We start from the raw sequence: 18,399 nt of genomic DNA, 5'->3' as shown, positions 1-18,399 counted from the left end.
CCCTCCAGAACCTGAACCTCTTTGGTTGTCTACAGGATAGCTGTGGCAACAGAAGGAGAGAGACAGGGAATTAGTCTTGAGGCCAGATCAGACTGTAGAGTCTCAATGTTAATGCAAATCATGTGTGTTTGCTGCAGTCCAGACAAAAAAAATCCAAGTTCCAGCTTCTAACTGATGTTTCCATGAGACCTGACTCCTTGGTTTTAGTTCCCTTGCACTGTTTCTTTTGGCCTACACCTCCAGAACAAAGGAAAGCTTCTAGGGATAGCAGGGATGCTGTCCTCCATCCCATCTCCCAGGCTGACAAGAACATGAGCCACCTCACCTCTGTCAGAGGCCCGGCAGGCATGTCCAAGCTCAGAGCAGCCTCCTGGCTCCAGAGCTCCTGCCATCACCCCTCCTCGCTGAGGTCAGGCTTGTGACACGCCAGGCAGGGATCAGGGATGCCTGCAGGGATAAACCCCACGAGGAGGGCGGGGGTGCCAGGAAAGCATATGCTCTGAACACCTGCTAGGAATGGATCTCCTCCCTGGATTCCACGGCTCGGAGCTGCAGTGCAGCAGCCATGTCTCAGAGCTCGCCGTGGGGAGTGAAGGAGAGGACACGGAAACCCAACATGGTTTATGGAAAACACCAATGCATGAGGGACTGCATCTCCCATTGTGGAGACTCTGTTCATCCCAAGGCCCCCACTGCCCATGTGACAGCGTGACATCCTGTGTAAGGGAAGCGCCAAACTGACACCTCCTTCCATGGCAAGACAGAAGTATAAGGTACATTTGCCACAAAAACATCACCATTTTTAACAGTGCTGATCCAAAACAGACTCCTGGAGATCAAATCTACCTCCCAGGGTTCCTTAAGAACAACCATCAAAACAAAACCAGAGAGAGGAGATCTGTGGGGCTGGGCAGAGATCTAAGCAACTGCACAAGGCAGTGAGAGCTTCATCTTAGAGCTCGTGTCTGCTCTGCCCGAGAGGCACAGGCTGCAGAGTGCAGTGCTGGGTCTCTCTGACACATCAGAAGAGCCTTTGCTGCAGCATTGCTGCCTTTGGATAAGATGGAGACAAGCCAAGCAGCCCTGTGTATCAGACAGACTTTCTCTTGTTCCTCTTGACTCTGTTTTAATGTCTTTAAAAAATAGAAAAAGTCTACTCTTGTTTTGCCCTTTGCGTCTTGAGCCACTGCTGGACCATAACTCTCATCTCTGGAGGTGCCTGGGAGTCACCATTTCATTCAATCCGAAGCAAATGACCTGAACTTGCACCCAAGTCTCTGGGAAGGAGGCAGCTGCTGTGCTCAAGTCCTTGAAATTTAAATACATCTCCATCTCCAGTGCCCACGTCGTGTGTTTCTCACAGATCAGAGCAAAAGAGGTTAAAGAAGCTGTTCTTTGCAAAGCTCTGTCATGGAATAGCCTGAGCTGGAAGGGACTCACAGGGACCATCATGTTCAGCCCCTGGCTCTGCACAGGACACCCCCAACAATTCCAAGATGTGCCTGAGAGTGTTGTCCAAATGGAACACAAGGAACACAAGTTCATGCTATGGAACAACTGCACTGGAAAACCCCGGCAATGGAGCCAAACCATTCACTGGGACACCGCTGGGGAATAAATCTGCTCTAGTTCTCCCCTTCTGCCTGGGAATGGTGACGGTGGCTGGGATTCATGGAGAGCTGCGCTGCCTATGCCTCTGTCCCTGCCTGCAGTTGCACTTCCCTTCCAGACAGGAGCATTCTGGTTCCCATACAACACCCGTTAGGAAGTTCTGCTGAACTATCTCAGCCTGTCTCATGTCATCCTTTTACACCACCTACTACTCCTTGGTGACAGAAGGGATCCCGTAGGCTTACCTAAATTCCACCGGGGGTGGAGGCAGGCTGTCATCTGGGAATGAGGGAGGTGGTGGCACAATAGAGTCAGTCTGTGGCGGTGGCGGGTAGCAGTTCCCATCCATGCTTTCGCTGGAGCCGATGCTGCCGTTCTGATACACCATGTTGGAGGGGTACCTGGGAAAAGCAAGATGAGCAGTTTGTTTAAAGAGCTCAAGGCAATGCCTAAAGCTCATTTTTCCCCCAGAGAGTTGTCCAGAGAGGTTGGCTGCCCCATCCGTGCAAGTGTCCAAGGCCAGGTTGGATGGGGCTTGGAGCAACCTGGGGTAGTGGAAGGTGTCCCTGCCCGTGGCAGGGGGTGGGACTGGATGGACTTCAAGGTCCTTCCCAACGCAAACCAGTCCGTAATTTTATAACGTTAAAAAAAACAACCTTTACTTCTCAAAGACTCTGATATGGAGAACCACACACACCTGTATGTGTTTGCTCTACATAATTCTTTGGCTAAAATTTGCTCAGGTGCTGCCCTGTTTATTGCTGCCACACACCGGAACAGCAGGAGTATGTATTTTAATTAACAAGCAAACACCTGAATAAATCCATTTTTCTTAACACTTGATTTTGTGAAAACACTTAAGAGTGTTTTGACCAACTTGGACTTAAAGAACTTGCAGTTACACTGAATATCATCAGTGGCAAAACCAGGAGATACTCAAAGATGCCAAAAAATAAGCTTGAGAATAGAATATCGAAATGGAAACCGCAATGCCATTAAAACAAGTATCCGAAGCTGGAATAGTACTGAAAAGAGACTCTCACACTTTCAGTGGACTCATTTCACTGTGGGTGGGGGAACCACTCCATTTTTGGGGGCCCTGGACCCCAAGTGAATCCAAATGCAAGAACACGCTCACACGAGAAAAGAGAGGAGCAAGAAAATGGTGCTGTTGTGCTGCTCGATTCCCCTGCTAGAAACCAAACCTGTTCTCCTATTAAACTAAAAGCAAGTTTTATTTTTAGCTGGAGAGTGTGATTTAAAGAGAGATTTTTTTCTTATATGAAAGGAAGCTGCAAGGAAAAAGAGGATTGTGGGGAATTCGGTCTGCTTCCAGCCTTGCTGGTGTCAAAAGTTAAATGAATTCCCAAGCCAGAAGTGCTAAAGAGAGATCTGTAGCTTGAAATACTTGGATGGGGACAGCCCCCGCTTCAACTTTAGGGTGTGAAGAGCCATTTGTGAAATGTAACAAAGCCATCACACAATGGCACCGAGATGCCACCCTCGGCTGGGTGTGAGGGAAGGGCATCGCCGTGGGGCAGAGCCAAAGCTCCCAACACCTCTGTGCCCACAGGCAGCGAGAGCAGCCAGAGCCGTTCCTGCCACCTTGTTCCAACCGTGCAGCTCCCTGATTTATTTGGCAAATTTTAAATCAGCAGACGGATTTACTTTGGAGAATCTGATTAGTGGCAGTATCGATCCGTGGATCCGGAGGAGCTGCAGCGCAGGGTGAACTGCATCCCAATCACCCAGCCCCAGACTTGCTTACCCAGCAGGACCATGCTTGTCCTTTGACTCGACAAATTCTTGTCCCATTTTCAGCTTTTCCCACTCCTCTTTCCGGGTTTTGATTTTCCGTGGATTCACATTTCCTCGGTTCGGATTCTCCTTCTTCTCTTTCTAGGAGAGGAGGAATCAAACACAAGCTTTATTTTGCTTTAAATTCACTGGGAATAGAGAGGGACAGGACAGACCTGGAGCAGTTACAAGAAGACACATTCTCAAAGAGGATTTTTAGTTTCCTTTCCTGATTGCTGCACTCTCCAAAGATCTTCCATATAAAAAAGCTGGAGCACAGACAACATAAAAAAATGCCAGACAACATCAGGCTCCTCAGTGCAGCTGAGACACGATGCCATCATCACCCTCTGGCACGAGCAGCTTGAGGGCAGAGTAAAAGCTTGGTTTCCCACAACAATTCAGGTTTTGGCCTCTGTGTCGAGACACCCAAATCTCACCTTCCCCCTGATGGTGTTCAGTGTTCTGGGGTACAATATGGACACTTGCCCACAGAGAACTGGGCTTTAGATGGCCTCACTCAGGATTCTAACACACCCTAAATCTCTCTTTTGTTATTTTTCATTGAAGAATCACAATCTGTTTTCATGCTTAGTGCTCCAGTTGCTCAAAAGCTACATAAAGCATGTTAAGACTGCATCTCTTACGCTATAATTTAACATTAAGGCCCAAAGACAGTGGCATTTGGAAAAACCAATTAGAGGTATCTTTGTTTTCTTTTTTTAATTAACAAGGTTGAAGGTAAACCAGATAAAAACTTCACTGAATTGATCCCTCAGGAGTCCCAAAGTGCAAACCTGAATTTTGGATAGCAAATTTGGAGTCCAAGATTTATTAACACTTCCCACTTCCTGTTCTTCCCTTCCTCACCCTATGTTTCCGCTTCTCCTTCATGATATCCTTGGTGTCCTGAAGCATTTTCTCCTTCCAAAGGTCGAAGAAATATGAAGGATTTGTGTAGAATTTAAGCGCCTCTTTGCCATCATCCCTGGAACAGGGAGGGGAAAAAACCACACAGACAAGGATCAAGTCACATATTTCTTTGTGTTGAAGGAAACACAAGGCACAATCTCAGACAATGGTTTAAAGGTGCAGTGAGATGGTCAGAAGGGCTGTTCTTGCCTCTGCCCCCCATTTCAGAACATCCCAGTCATCCTGGCACTCCCACTTCCCATCCCTTTTGCCCTCACACAAACCCTCCATTCCTCAGCACCTGAAGAGCTCAACTGCTCTGAACAATCACCAGGAGAGAGCAGGTCTCTCACTTCAACTCCCTTTTGTTTGTGCAGTATTTTGGTGTGAAAAAACCTCCTCCTCCAGCTCAGGAACCCTAAATCAGACCAGCAGCGTCCTTGAAGCTCCTGAGTGAGCGCACACACACTCCCTCTCCTCCCACTTTGCAGTGCAGCCGCGTCTGGCAGGAGACAGCTGCCTCCAGCTATCTGTAATTACTTTTTACCTGCTCAGAAGATATTTATGGATGTGGGATAAGTCTCTGGATTCTGACCCCCTTTACTTGTACTACCTACAAGATGGAATCAGAGCGGGACTGCTCAGAACTGGTTACACAGCCAGTGCAGATCCCACCAGATGTCTCAGAGCAGGCACTGGAGGCCACAGGAAGCATCACCAGGAGTCTGCTGCACCCACCTGGGTGAGAGCCACCTCCAGGTGAATGCTCTGCACCTCGTGCTGCGGCTCTTTGGAAAGGAGCCATGGGGCTACGGAGCAGCACAAGAAAAATGCCTCATCTGCAGCACACCCAGCATGGTTCTGCAGTGCCAGCCACACCTAACCCCAAGGCAGCCACGGAAGTGACAGCAGAAAACCAAAGACATAATTTCCTAGCTATGTTCATTTGTATGACCTCAAAAGCAAAGTTTCACATAATCCAAAGGACGGAGATTTCCTGGTGGATTTCAGTTTAGCAACTCAACTTTCCCAGAGGAAACAGCTACTTCAGTTCAGCACAGGATGGGAAAGAACCTTCCCAGCAGGTTGGGAGGAAGAGGTTCCTCTTTGCAAGGGAACAAGAAGGTGTTGCAGCCCTACCTGTAAGGTGAGAGGATGTTGAGAGGTGGAGGAGTATTGCAGGTCCCGTAGGTTTCGAGGACAGGCACAGGGAGAGAATCTCTGTCAAAGAGCTTCTGGTCCTGAGTGGTGGAGCTTTTGAAGGCCTTCCTGGTGTTAATACCTTGCAGGGAGACTGTAAGGAAGAGGAGAGAGCAAGTGAAGAACAGCTTGACCCAGGCCAACAACACTGAAGCCCAAGCAGTGAACATCTGATTGCAGTTGGAGTTCTTGGCATGCTTTGCACTTCTTAAGGTCAGGTTCCTTTTCCCACAGATCCCTTGGGAAACCCATCAAATCTCCAGCGTGCTGTGCCAAGATCTGCTGCTCCATCCACACAGCCCTCCCTCGAGCGGCCCATGGGGTTGGAACCCCTGTGACCAAGCTCAAGCAGCTCGTCCACTGCCACCCAGCTGCTGGAGAGTGAGATCCCACATGGGGAATCCCTGAAGAGCAAAGCTGGACCTGGCCAAAAAGGCTGTCCACAAGTGCTCTACTGGGAGGCAGGGAACAGTCCCTCTTCGCTCCAGAGAACACATTCCACCACCCAGGGCAGTGTCACGCTGGGTTTATGGTGCTGAACCAACCACGCTGACTCAACGAGAACCTTCACCATGGTCGGCCTGTGCTCCACTCCATTACCTTCCTCCTCTTTGGGATCCAGCTGAGTGACTTTGACTTGCAAGCGGTCAACTCTCTCGACAAGAATGCTCACCCGAGAGGCAAAGGTGTTGGCTTGAGTAAACAACTCCCTAAATATGTCTTCTGCAGATTTACCTGCAATAATAAAGTGCCCACATTACCCTCATGAACTACATCAGACCATACTCAGTCTCCGAGCTTGTTTTCTTGAAGAAAGAAGAAAGAAAGAAAGAAAGAACCAACGACTCTTCTTTTCAAGTTTGTCAGGGTTGAGTTTAACATCCAGGAAGAAAACGCTTTGTTCCACCAAAACCTGACATTTCCAAGGGATCTTCAAGCAATAAGGAAACAATTGAGACATACTTTAAAGTCAATTAAAACTAAACTAAAACGAACTAAAAAGGACTGACAACACTACACTGGTCTGAATGTGGATGGATCTGAAGGTCCTTTAAGATTCTCTGCTGTTCTGTTTATTAGACAACGAAATACAGTTAGATTTTTATTGCTCTGGAGAATCTCAAAGGCTCCCAGTCTCCAGCAGGCCTGCCTCCAGGGGAGCTGGCACATCTTTACAAGCTTAAAGCACTCTGGAAGTAGAGAGCAGACCCAGTCCTGGATCCCAAAGCTGGAGCTGTAACCGCAGCTGACAGCACTGACCCTGCTGTTCCTTCAGGTGGCACTGTCTGAAAAATCGATGCATTCACATTGATTCCAAATCAAAACCAAAAGGGAACTTCTCAGTCAGGGACATTCCCTCTCAAACAGCCTGGACTACCCAGTGGGCTGCTATGACAAGCACCATCCATGGTTCGGGCCACGAGAGCGCTTGGGGCTCGGATCAGGAGCTGCACCAGTTACAGGAGTAACAAAATCATGCCCCGTCCTTAGGAGTTTAAAACCTACAGTGCAACAAGAGATGGCCACAGGTAGACAGAGGTGGGAAACCTGGAAGAAACCCAAGAACTTTCAATGAGTCCTGTCTTTTTGTTCTGCTCCCAGGCACAAACCAAGTCAGGGAGCCCCAGCCACGCTGAGGACAGCGCAGAGCAGACTTGGCACCAACCGCAGACATGGGCCCATGGTGTTCCCACTGATGGGAAACATTTCCAGCCACGGCTGCTGAGTACAAGGCTGCTCCCAATAAGCAGTCTGGTTTTGAAGTGCATCATCATATGGTCAACAGTTTGTTCTGGAATCTGTTACTCCTAAAGATCCTCTCCGACATTCAGGAAAGAAAAACCAGTTGGAAGTCTAATTTCAACAGCAATTTTGGAAAACGTGGCTGTCTGCAGAGTCCCATCAGAGAGACAAAGCGCCCCTTGCACAAGGCAGGGCGAGGGCATCCCCAAAGCCCAGCTGCACAAACACTCCCAGCTATCTAACCTGACATATCAGCTCCTTGTTCCTGCTCCCAGGAGATCTCCTTACACTGCCAAGCACGGTGAACGAGCCAGGTTAAAATTCAACCTTCTCCACCCCTTTTAGTGGCAATGCCAGGTCCAAGTGTTTGTAGAAAGCAAATGCTGAAGGTTAACTTCAACTGACCTCTTCCTTCTACCCTCCCAGACAATGCAGACTCCACATATGCTCAAGTAACAAACTCAAACTCATGAGAAGGATTTTATGTTTGGAAACCTAAGGGCCACGTAGCTCTTGCTGTGGCCATGTTTCATGAAGCACTCTCCATGTTCAACATCAGCACACATCTCCTATTTGACCAAAGAGAGCAAAAATTTGTCTGTGGGAAAATGCAAAACCTTCCAGCAACAGCTCAAAAAAAGAAAAGTTGTAATTTCATTTCTACTTTCACAAGAAGTGAAAAACATTTCTGAATTTCACCAGGAACTGCAACAAGCACTAGGGGACTAGGGGAAAAATTAAGTCTTTGGTATGCAAAGTATATTTCAAGTATCAAACACTATCTAACAGCACTTTCTGTATTAGTTTTGACCCTGGAGGGAGAAGAAGGGATGGTCGGTGTTCCCTTGCCTGTGTAAGTGCAGCTGCAGTTATCACCCAGCATCTCACATGTTGCCTGTGCTTCATGAACACTTTTAGATGGGGTAAGACAGAGATTAATTTTTTAGTTTAGTTACTTTGACTGCAAAAGTTCAGCTTACAATCAGAATTATCTTTGTCATGCACTGTCAGGAAGACAGACGGCATGATTTAATAGGTCCTTCCATCTTTAGCTTGTGGATTCTATAAAGTAACACAAAACCGTGCAGTCGACTTATACAAAGTGCTCCCAGCTGCGATAGTAACGAAGGGTAAACTCACTGGAATATGAAAGTTTGACAAGATTTATGTTTGCATCTTTGTAAAGAGACTGTGGTGCACCAGGCATGGCTGATTATTCACTTGACAGGGCTGTCACAGCCTACTGAACCTGCTCTACGTTCCTGTACTAGTCAAGGTACAAGAAGAGAGTGAATTTGTTTCTTGCAGGAGAGAGGAAAGAGTGGGGGGCAGGAGTTTGGTCATTTGGGTGCGAGCGTAGCCTAAACATTGCTTTATTTAAAATACTGCTGACCCTGGGGAAGTGGATGGTGCTCAGCATTTCCTTCCCATCTGCCTTGCTCTCCTCTCACACCACGTGTCAGCAGGAGGCTCCTCTCCTCAGTTTCCCCTCCAGGTACCTGTGACTGGTCCAGCAGCTCACATCTTCCCATCCCCACATCCCAGCTCCCAGGGTACCTTCCCAAGGAAAAAAACAGGCTGCAATTTGGCTCCCAGCGCTTCAGAAACAGAGAAGCTTTGAATATCTGTGCAAAGAAGGTCTAAACCTGTGGGATCTGGCCAGGGCTGTCACACTAACCCACAGCGTGTCTCCGAACAGGGATGAGCTTTCCCTGCAGCGGGGCTTTGCAGAGCTTTGCTGCCTCCTTCCTCACCATTTCACATGCACGAGATGGATTTCACTCACTCTCCACAACCATCTTGGCTACCAGACCTAACAAATGAACAACAAGGGCCAGTTGAACGCGAGCAGAGAGCCTGGTTTCGCCTGTGCAGTGACATTTCTCCAACCCAACAGAATGTGACACCGACTGGCAGCAAACACGGGCCCAGATTTCAGTGACAGCCATGGTTTGCACTGCTGGAAAGAGGCTGCACCCAAACTTTGCCTGCCACATGGCGGAAGACAAGGGCTTGCTTTGCAGAGCAAGCAGAAGGGCTTGCAAACACCCCAGTGAAGCTAAACAATAGATTAATTTGATTATCAAAGTCTCGCTTCAAGGACAAAGGTGGTTAATCAGAACCCAGAGCATTTCAACAGAGTATGGAGTCATCCCGGAGAGACCACAATTAACTCTTCCTATCTCCTGTGGCATGTAGGCCTGTGTTTTCCCTCCAGCTTTTCCAAGGCTATGGGTCAGCCCACTGGAGAGCTAGCTGACCCAGGCATCGCTTCAGCTCATGCTGCCATTTGAGTGAGCAGCCCCAAACCACCGACGCTCTGGAGGCACCATTTGGCTCAGACGGGTCTTTGGGTCTCACAACGCAACAAACAGCAGCAGGGGCAAACAGGAGCTTCTGTGTGGGGGCTTTAATTATCTTCCATTAAAAATAAGACTACTGATATGGTGTAGATTCAACAGAGTCAAGCTCCATTTAGTAGCACATGCAATTACAGGCACGTTCTCTGACACAAGATCCTGCCTGCTCCGAGAGCCTCCCATTTTACAAGCCTGAGTTGTGCTCCATCCTTCCATCTGCAGTTTCACTGCAGCCTCTCACATACACACACACATACACACACCCCCCTCCCCATTTTCTCTTAGATAGGAAGGCAGTGGGACCAGGGATATGAAATTAGCATCAGATTTCTTTAGGAAAACATTTTAGCATTACCCAGGGAAGGCAGATGGGGGAGAAATAGGAACACGAGAGTAGAAAGGGAGCTAAATAAAGAGCAGTAGCGACTCCTGAGGGCAACGCGCAGGCTCGCCATGGTACTCACTCAGGCTGCCCAGCTGTCGAATGACATTTGCCAGGGTGATGTTGGTCACGCATTCCAGCTCGCTCGGAACGCTAGGCAACGTCTGACGGCACAGGTGCCTTGGCTCAATGTTCCTCGTTACTAACGGCATGGTGGACCTGCTTCAGGCACTGTTCTGAAAGATGAAAAACAACCCAAAAAAGAAACAGGAAAGGATTACTCAACCGCAAATTCCAGGCACACCAGAGCCATGGTGTTCGTTTTTCCTGCTCTCAAATGGCTTTATTTATAAGCCTTCTTTCCCCCCCTCCCCACCCTGAGAAAACTGGTTCATCAGAAATAAAGATCCTCCTGTTCTCTGGCTTGCAGTGACAGCAGAGCCCCACCAGCCCAGGTACAGAGGCAGAGATGGAGAACTCCGCATCTTCGCCCACATTCCCAGCGCTGCTGGCAACGCCGCAGCCGTTGTTCCCTTCCCACCCATCCACTGCCCGGATAGGGCTCCCGCCTCCCGCGCTCACACAGCGCCTGGCGTGACTCTTACAAGCTCCTCTTCAGAAACATTTCAAACTTGCAATCAATAGTTGCTTAAACCGAGGAGATGAAGACAGGAGATGTTATTATACAAAAAAAGAAAGAACAAAACAGCTTCTCCCAGCACACCAAAGCACGTGTGGTGCCTCCCTCCTGGCGCAGCACGCGGGGCTCTCCTGGAACAACAGGAAGCGCTTGCAGCTGACCAGGAAACTTTCTGGTGACTGTTCCTTATCCTGCAGGCTGCACCCCTCTTCCCTTGGGAAATCCCCCGGGGATGAGGTTTACACTGGACCATTGTTTTCATGCTAGAGCAGTTTAAGGTTGAGGGAACTCTAATCAGGATGCAGGACTGGAGTGTGCTCAGAAACAACTCAGGACTGATTGTACAACAGGCAGGACAAACTTCCAGTTCTTTAAAGAACTAATAAAATATAAAGCCTGAAGAAAACCTAAGTGTCCGGAAGTTATGCTTTGGACAGAAAATGCTTTTATGTGCAGGTCAGTGCCTTGAACTAACAAAAAATCTCTTTACTAACAGGCCCAAACGCTGAAGCATCAAACAGCTCCCTCCCAGATTGTCCAGCTCCAGGAGGGAGAAGGAAACCTGGGTGACCAGCTCACTACAAGGAGCATCATACATGCCTGAAATCTTTAGGACTAAGTGAAAGCAAATACATCCCAAGTTCTTGATTAATTTATAAGGGGAAAGAATCACTTTTCTAGGTCAGCTGAGGAACAACCCAAGAGAAGCAGGCAGCTCCCATGTGATAGGCATGTGGATCTGCTCGGGCTGGGTGTAAAAATAAAACAGGAAGCGAACAGCTTGGGGAACATGGCTTCCTGTCACCACCAGCAAAAACCCAAGAACCATAAAAAATCAGCTGTTTGCTCTTGACTTTGAGCCACCCTTTGATAGTCTCTGTGGCAGCTGGCAGCTTATCTTTGAGGTCCAGGAGTCCTTCCTGGATGCTTTTCTATCAGGGTGTTAAGAGGAAGAAGTGGGCATTATCCCTCCTAATTACCTCACAAGCCAGATTTTGAATTGCTAAATTTGACCCATTAAGGCAGAGGAGTTCAAGAGCCGCAGCACCGGGCGCTGGGATATCTCCCAGACAAGCAGATGTAGGTTGCTACCATTTTGCAACGCCTCGACACGAGGGATTTCACAGCATCTCAGAATGCCAGGATGGTTTGGGTTGGAAGGGACCTTAAAGCTCATCCTGTTCCACCCCCCTGCCACGAGACCAGGCTGCACGGAAAGGGTCCCCAAAACCGAGGACCTTATGGAACAGGCGAGTGAGATCTGCGTCCAAATAAATAAAAGCAAGACCCTCCAAGGATCGAGTACGTGTTGTTTTTCCCCGTGTCCACTGCAGCCACCAGGAACTGCGGGGATATTTAAAGAACAGGGTGAACTAAGGAAGGGCTCTGACCTTCCCTTCCCAACACCCCGTGTTTTATCGATTCCAGCCCAAGCCCTACAATCTTTTGTCAGCTTTAGTGCTTCATGCCAGACAAACTTTCCCAGCTCCCCCCAGACTGCAGTCTGCACCAACAAGCAGCTCTCATAAACAAGGCAGCATTTGCAGGCTGCCTGCATCCAGCTTCTCCCCTGTGCTTCCCCAGGGCTCGGCCAGGGAGCACATGCGGTGGGATCTGCAGAGCTGGAGTGGACAGCCTGGCTGGAAACCTTCCAAGGTGGAGGACAGACAGAAGGAAAACAGCAAGAGGAAAAATAAGCCTGGAAGTGGGGGATGAGATGTGAGTGTACTGTATAAAAGGAGACAAAAAAACCCCCCAAGATGATTGGTAGCGTGGTTGGATAAATGCAGGTAGCACTGATCTCTGCAAGGATGGGGAAAACAGGACAGAAAACGGGAGTAGTAGCTCAAATACCAACAAAAAAGGCTCTGGATACGTGCCTGTATACAGTCACCCCAAAAGTGTCTGCCTTCAAAGCATGTTTTGAAAGTAAAAGCAAAGAGTAGTGGTGAGAACTGCATTTTTTAAAAGAAAAACTAAGGTAGAGCACATGTACAGCACAAATTTGCACTGGTGCAAGACAGCAGAGAAAAAGGCTAAGAAAAAGACTCCCTTTATAGCCCAGCTCATCAGCCACCCCCGCCCTCCCAGCCACACTACACTGCAGACACGAGTTTTGCCCTCATGACCTCCACAGCAGCGCTTCCCAAGGCCACGGGGACAGCTCTGCTGCCCCTAAACCCAGCCAGGATCCAGCAAACTAAGAGATTAAATTAACCCTGTGGAGCATCAGAGATGATCAGGGCAGGACAGGCTGTGGACAACCACCCTGGTCTCCCAGCAGCTTTTGGGTAAGAGGCATTTTAAAGCAAAAATTCCTCTCTTCCGAGCAGAAGGACGAGGAGCTTCAAGATTTTATGAAGGAAATCTAGGACCTGCAAAAAGAGCAGGTGATGGCCCCACAAGAACACTGTTAGACCTTGCTTCTTCCTGGAGTGTTTGGAGGGTAGGGATAGAGATAACAGCTAATGGGCTCCTGTAAAACCTTCTTGCCTCGTGAGTAGGTGGGACAAAGATTAATTGTGTGGATTGGAAAATAAGTGGTGTATTTCAAAAGCAGGAGTCAGGTAGGGCAGAAAACCAGGTGTGGAGAAAGGACAAGGTATGAGAGCAAAGGGTGAAGGAGGAAGAGGAAGCAAAACACTGGAGGCAGCGCAAGGCATGAGCTGGGGGCAGGGAGGGGACACAGTAAATGAAAGAAGGGACAGAGCTGAAAAAGCTTTCTGGGAGGCTCGTGCTGTTATTCTTTAAGAGAGTCATTAAGGAGCCGAATGACAGCACAGTGCCAAGCACGGGCCATCCAGAACCGCTTCACTTTCTGTGCTCAGGGCATGACAGCACAGCAGAATTCCACCCCGGCTGGCCAGCCTGGTCATCAGGCATTAGTCACTGTCACACAATGACTGCAGACCATATATTATAACTAAATCCTACCATTCAGATGCAACTTAAATGAATTGCAAGGCCGAAAATCCTTATCTTTGGGGCAAAGATAAGCGTTTCCATTTGCTTATGAATGCTGGAGATTAGATTTGTTTCAGAAGTAGAGTTTTGGGGTGCAAACACTGTTTTTAAAGAAGCTGCAAGAATGACATGGGCACAGAGGACCTGCCCTGATTCCTGTGTAACAGGAGAGGAGATCAAGTATGTTAGAAGTAAAAGGAAACTGCCTCTAGAAACAGAAAACTCTGCAACAGATTTCTAATGAATATGGAAAACAAAGAAAGGCATCAAATTGAAACACAGTGCAAGGAAAGAAGTTCAGTGATCTCTGCTGGCTGGGAGAGCCATAAGGAAAATCCACAAACCCTGCTGCATCAATCCACATTCAAAAGGCTCATCCTCCCAACCACTGTGCTTCACGCCTTCGTAAAAACAAGGAAACAAATGATTTTCCTCTCCCACTTGAACCAGACCCTTCCTACCTGCTCCCAAGCACTTTCTCTGAAGCCTCCAAGTCATGACTTGAATCACAGAAAGCTCCAAGCCTTGTTGTGACGGCAGTGACTAAAAGCCAAACCATCTGAAAAGCCCAGCTTCACCCTGCAGCTCCTTTCCCCTTGCTGCCCCACCTCCAGCTGGGCATTGCCAGGATTCCTCATAATTTCCCTCTCCCAAAATGCTTACGCAGGCGCTGCCGAGCCCTGGCCTGCTCCAGCCCAGAAAAAAGTTTGCTGAGCACAAAAAAGCCCTGGAAGCTGAACTCACTGCTCCTACACTCCTACTGATCTTCCAGCCACAACTGGCACCTTGTTTCCAGGATTCACCAGGTTTTTGCTCCCCATCATCCTTCCCAACAACTCTCATCCTTTCTCACTTCGCAGATCGTGGTCTTGGACACCTCATGTTTTTCCAAGAAAGCAGGATCCATGCGTAGAGCTTCTTCCCATGGCTGCTGATCCAACACCCTGCTCCTGCCACAATAAGCTCTCACCTTGAATGTCCTGCTCACCAGTTTTTAAGAGGATTCTGACTTTGGCAATTAGTTCTGTAAATACTCTTGGGCACTGGGGAACAAGCGTGGCCCAACACAGGCTCAAAAAGGGGGAAAAACGTGTGACTTGCAATTCTTGCCTTTCCGAATCCAGCACTTTAAGCAAAGCCGAGGTAAATCCAAGATAAGCGTGCTGCTCCAAGATTTCTTCTCACCAAGCCATCGACCGCTCTCCCCATGAGCTCTGCTGCAGCAGATCACTCAGGAATCCCAGTTCTGGATTAGAATCAAGTGCAATTGGTTTGTTTCAAACAAGAACTGCCAGTCCATAAACCCCCTGCACAAAGCTGCGTCTTATTGACTATTTTTAATAAATAGGGCTGGCACAGTAAAATTGAACAATTGTTAGGAACAATAAAGGAGACAGACTTTGATTACAACTATTGAGAAGCAATACAGGGATGCTTTAGGATTGAGTATTTGCTTTCCAAGGCGAGTTCTGTCGACTGAAAACAGCAACTCGGAGCAAATACTCCTTAACAAGCGGTTTGGAGCAGAGCAGAAAACAGCACTGCACAGCAAGAGAGGAACCAGACCTGTTTTTTGGGATTTTTTTTGTAGAGCAGGCAGATAGCACAGTCACCGTGGTGGTGCAGAGAAGGCAGGCAGGACTCCAAGGCGAGCCCTGCGGATGCAACGCACACAAAGAGCTGTAAATAACAGGTGAGTTGGAGGGAGAGATCTGGCAAGGTTCTCCTGACTGGTATTTGACCAGTTAGCATAGCGTTACTGGGAGTCACCTGGGTAATTCCCTGCTCAATGTGACACACAACCTCTTAGATCAGGGACCATCTGCAAATAAATCTGGACCCCAGCAGTGAGATCATCTGTCACAGTGTCTGGTGTAGCACAAAGCACCTAAGAAGGGCAGAGCGCTTTTTTTGGGGAAGGGAAGGGAATTTAGGCTTGATTTCCAAGTACGTCAGGGTTACCAACCACCCTGCCCTCGGCAGGGCTTACAAAATCCTCTGCCTGGACACAAACAGTCAAGGAGACCAAGCCTTCAGCTAAGCGCTTTGGAGAGCCGTCTCTAGGAGTGCCTATCGGGGGATTAGACACACCAGCAGGTTTGGGAATGAGGGGGAAAGGAGATAATCAGATCTGAAATTCCCATCAGTATGAAATAAGACTTAACTCAGTCGCTTGCCAACGCAGACCGACTGTTCTTTCTAATGTCTGTGACAACTCTGCTTCAAATTTCAAGCTTCTCTCAGCAGTAACTACTCCCCCATGTAGCTGTAATGGCCAGAAAGAGACTGGCTTTTATGTAACCCCAAAAGACTTGCAGAAAGGGAAGCAGCAGCCACACACACACACAGAGGGAGAACTGAGGGGAAAAAAAAAAATCAGCATAAGGCTCTGCTGAGTGCTCAGGGCTATATCCAAGCTCACAATGCAGCCACAGAGAAGTGGGATGCGGCAATCAGAAATGCTCCAGTTCCACGCTCAGAGAGAGACCCAGCAATCAGTGCTGCATCTGAGCAATAGGGAGCGAAATTATAGAGAAAACTGCCATGTGATGCCACAAACTACTCCATCCCGCCAGCTGTAACAAGTATTCATTCCCAAAAACGCGTCACAGGCTCATCTGTCATTACCAGCCCAGCCTGCCAGCAGCTGAGCAGGAGTCACCAGTGAAGGGCAGCTGCAGGGCTGCTTCCTTTCACAGTGGTCTATTCTCCCAAAAAACCACAGGGGAGATGGACGGGTAAAAGCCCCCTGGGCGCAGGGGAAAACATTGCCCACCATCTCTCAGCAGCCGGTGGGATGGGAAGCACAGGCTGCGTTTTCACCCACCATCACACAAAAGCTCTCCTGAACCAGGGTCTACTGAAAATCCAGGACCTTTGGGAGAACGCGCTCAGCCGATTACAAAAACCCACATCCACAAGCCCTCTGTGCGTTAATAACGCACTTCAATCACCAAGCGGAGAACTTTGCAGGCCCGACCCGCCAGCGTTACGAAAGAGGCTGTTTGGGCAATAATGTGGGGTAAGAGCAGCACTGCCCTTTTCCACAGTGATGTTCTGACACTGGCAATGTCAGCCCTGGTCCTGCAGCATAACGAGGACTGTACAGTGTGGAGTCCTTGAGACAACAAGCATCCAGCCTGCTCCAATCCCACAGTAAAAATACTCCTTTTTTTTTCTCCCCTGCCTTCCCCCCCCTCCAGTCTGCTGGCTCTGAAAAATGCAAAAGAGGCTCAGAAAGCCATTTTCTGCGCGTTTTTTTTTGTCTGGCTCATGCATTATCATCATCATTTACTGCCCTCAAGGGGATTGCACAGGTGTGACTGAAAATTTGGCTCTTCCTTTTAAACTTTTTGTTATCAGCTTTGCTGAAGATGATCTTGCTGGAATAAATACCAGGCTGCTCTCCTGGAGAGGGACTCGATCAGAGCTGTCGTCAGAAATCAGGCTGGGGGTGGAAGGATGGGGGTATCACTAATGGGGAACATACAGATCCTCCTGGCTTCTGCTGGAGTGCTAATAGAGACAGCAGGTTGACCTAGACTTTTATTTTTTTAATTCCTAAAAAACAAACCATTGCACTAATTAATGTTTCCATTCATTTAGCTGAAAAACAAGTTAAACAAAGAGGGTCACCTGGTGTTCCTATCAATACCTGACTAGGACACAGGCAGAACAAATGCATTTAAATAAAACTCTAGAAGAGATGCGACAAGAGAAAGGCAGTTTAGCTCAATTAAAGAGAGCTGTCACAGGGATTTGATTCTCAGAATACAGAACTATTGATTAAACAGGAATTAAAGCTCTAGAACAGAAAGGTTTCAAGGTCTTTGCTGTGAGGGTATACATCAGGAGAGAGAGGCAGGGCTCCTTCAGCGCCACAAGAGCTCTGGCTTTGTTGCTTCCTAGGAAACAGGAGCAGCAAAGGGAGCAGAATGCTCTCTACTAAACCTGTGAATAATTTGGGCGAGGATACAAGGTCAGTGACAACACAGAGTGGCATCACGACCGTCAATCAACAGGTAGCTTTGGCGTCCTTGTGTATTGAAAACCCACAGCAGATTCCAAAACATTTCAGGAGTATGTGGGGAGAGGTCTGGGCAGGTTTCAGTCCTAGCATCCCACAATCCTAGAACGGTTTGGGCTGGAAAGGGCCTTAAAAACCATCTCGTTCCACCCCCTGCCATGGCAGGGACACCTTCCACCATCCCAGGTTGCTCCAAGCCCTGTCCAACCTGACCTTGGACACTTCCAGGGATGGGGCAGCCACAGCTGCTCTGGGCACCCTGTGCCAGAGCCTCCCCACCCTCACAGGGAAGAATTCCTTCCCAATATCCCATCTATCCCTGTCCTCTGACAGTGGGAAGCCATTCCCTCTGGCCCAAAGTCCCTCTTCAGCTCTCTTGGAGCCCCTTTAGGCACTGGAGTGCCTAAGGTCTCCCTGGGGCCTTCTCCAGGCTGGACATCCCCAGCTCTCCCAGCCTGTCCCCAGAGCAGAGGGGCTCCAGCCCTCAGAGCATCTCTGGACTTGCTTCAACAGGTCCACGTCCTTCCTGTGCTGAGCACGCCATAGCTGGAGGCAGCACTGCAGGTCACCAGGGCGCGACAGAGGGGCAGAATTTTCCAAGCCTCAAAGCCTGTAACAGCGCAGAATTCACTTCAAAGGGTCTTGACTAGAAGAGACACAGGGTAGGTGGGAAGGCAAGCAGTGCCCTTCCCACAGCTCCCCGTGGAGGTCCTGCAGGAGCCCCTGGCTGCGGGAATGCCTGAGCAGAAGCCCAGCCCGGCTG

At 48.8% G+C, this 18,399-nt stretch overlaps 1 protein-coding gene across 1 annotated transcript in view; it reads right to left on the bottom strand.

Moving 5' to 3' along the window:
- The window catches only part of WASF2 (WAS protein family member 2), a 20,247-nt gene extending 5,402 nt beyond the window's left edge, over nt 1-14,845 (bottom strand). The window contains exons 1-8 of the mRNA XM_008635135.2: nt 14,711-14,845; nt 10,088-10,241; nt 6,121-6,255; nt 5,461-5,614; nt 4,279-4,396; nt 3,380-3,510; nt 1,857-2,012; nt 1-40 (exon numbers count right to left, since the gene is read on the bottom strand). Of these exons, the coding sequence (XP_008633357.1) occupies nt 1-40; nt 1,857-2,012; nt 3,380-3,510; nt 4,279-4,396; nt 5,461-5,614; nt 6,121-6,255; nt 10,088-10,217 (864 nt within the window). The 5' untranslated portion in view covers nt 10,218-10,241; nt 14,711-14,845. The remainder of the gene's footprint in view (nt 41-1,856; nt 2,013-3,379; nt 3,511-4,278; nt 4,397-5,460; nt 5,615-6,120; nt 6,256-10,087; nt 10,242-14,710) is intronic.
- Between the last annotated feature and the right edge of the window lie 3,554 nt (nt 14,846-18,399).

Source organism: Corvus brachyrhynchos, unplaced genomic scaffold (genome assembly GCF_000691975.1).
Source record: "Corvus brachyrhynchos isolate BGI_N302 unplaced genomic scaffold, ASM69197v1 scaffold65, whole genome shotgun sequence".
In the NCBI taxonomy this organism is placed as follows: domain Eukaryota; kingdom Metazoa; phylum Chordata; class Aves; order Passeriformes; family Corvidae; genus Corvus; species Corvus brachyrhynchos.
The sequence above is the reverse complement of the archived record's forward strand: the minus strand, read 5'-3'. Positions and strand labels throughout refer to the sequence as shown.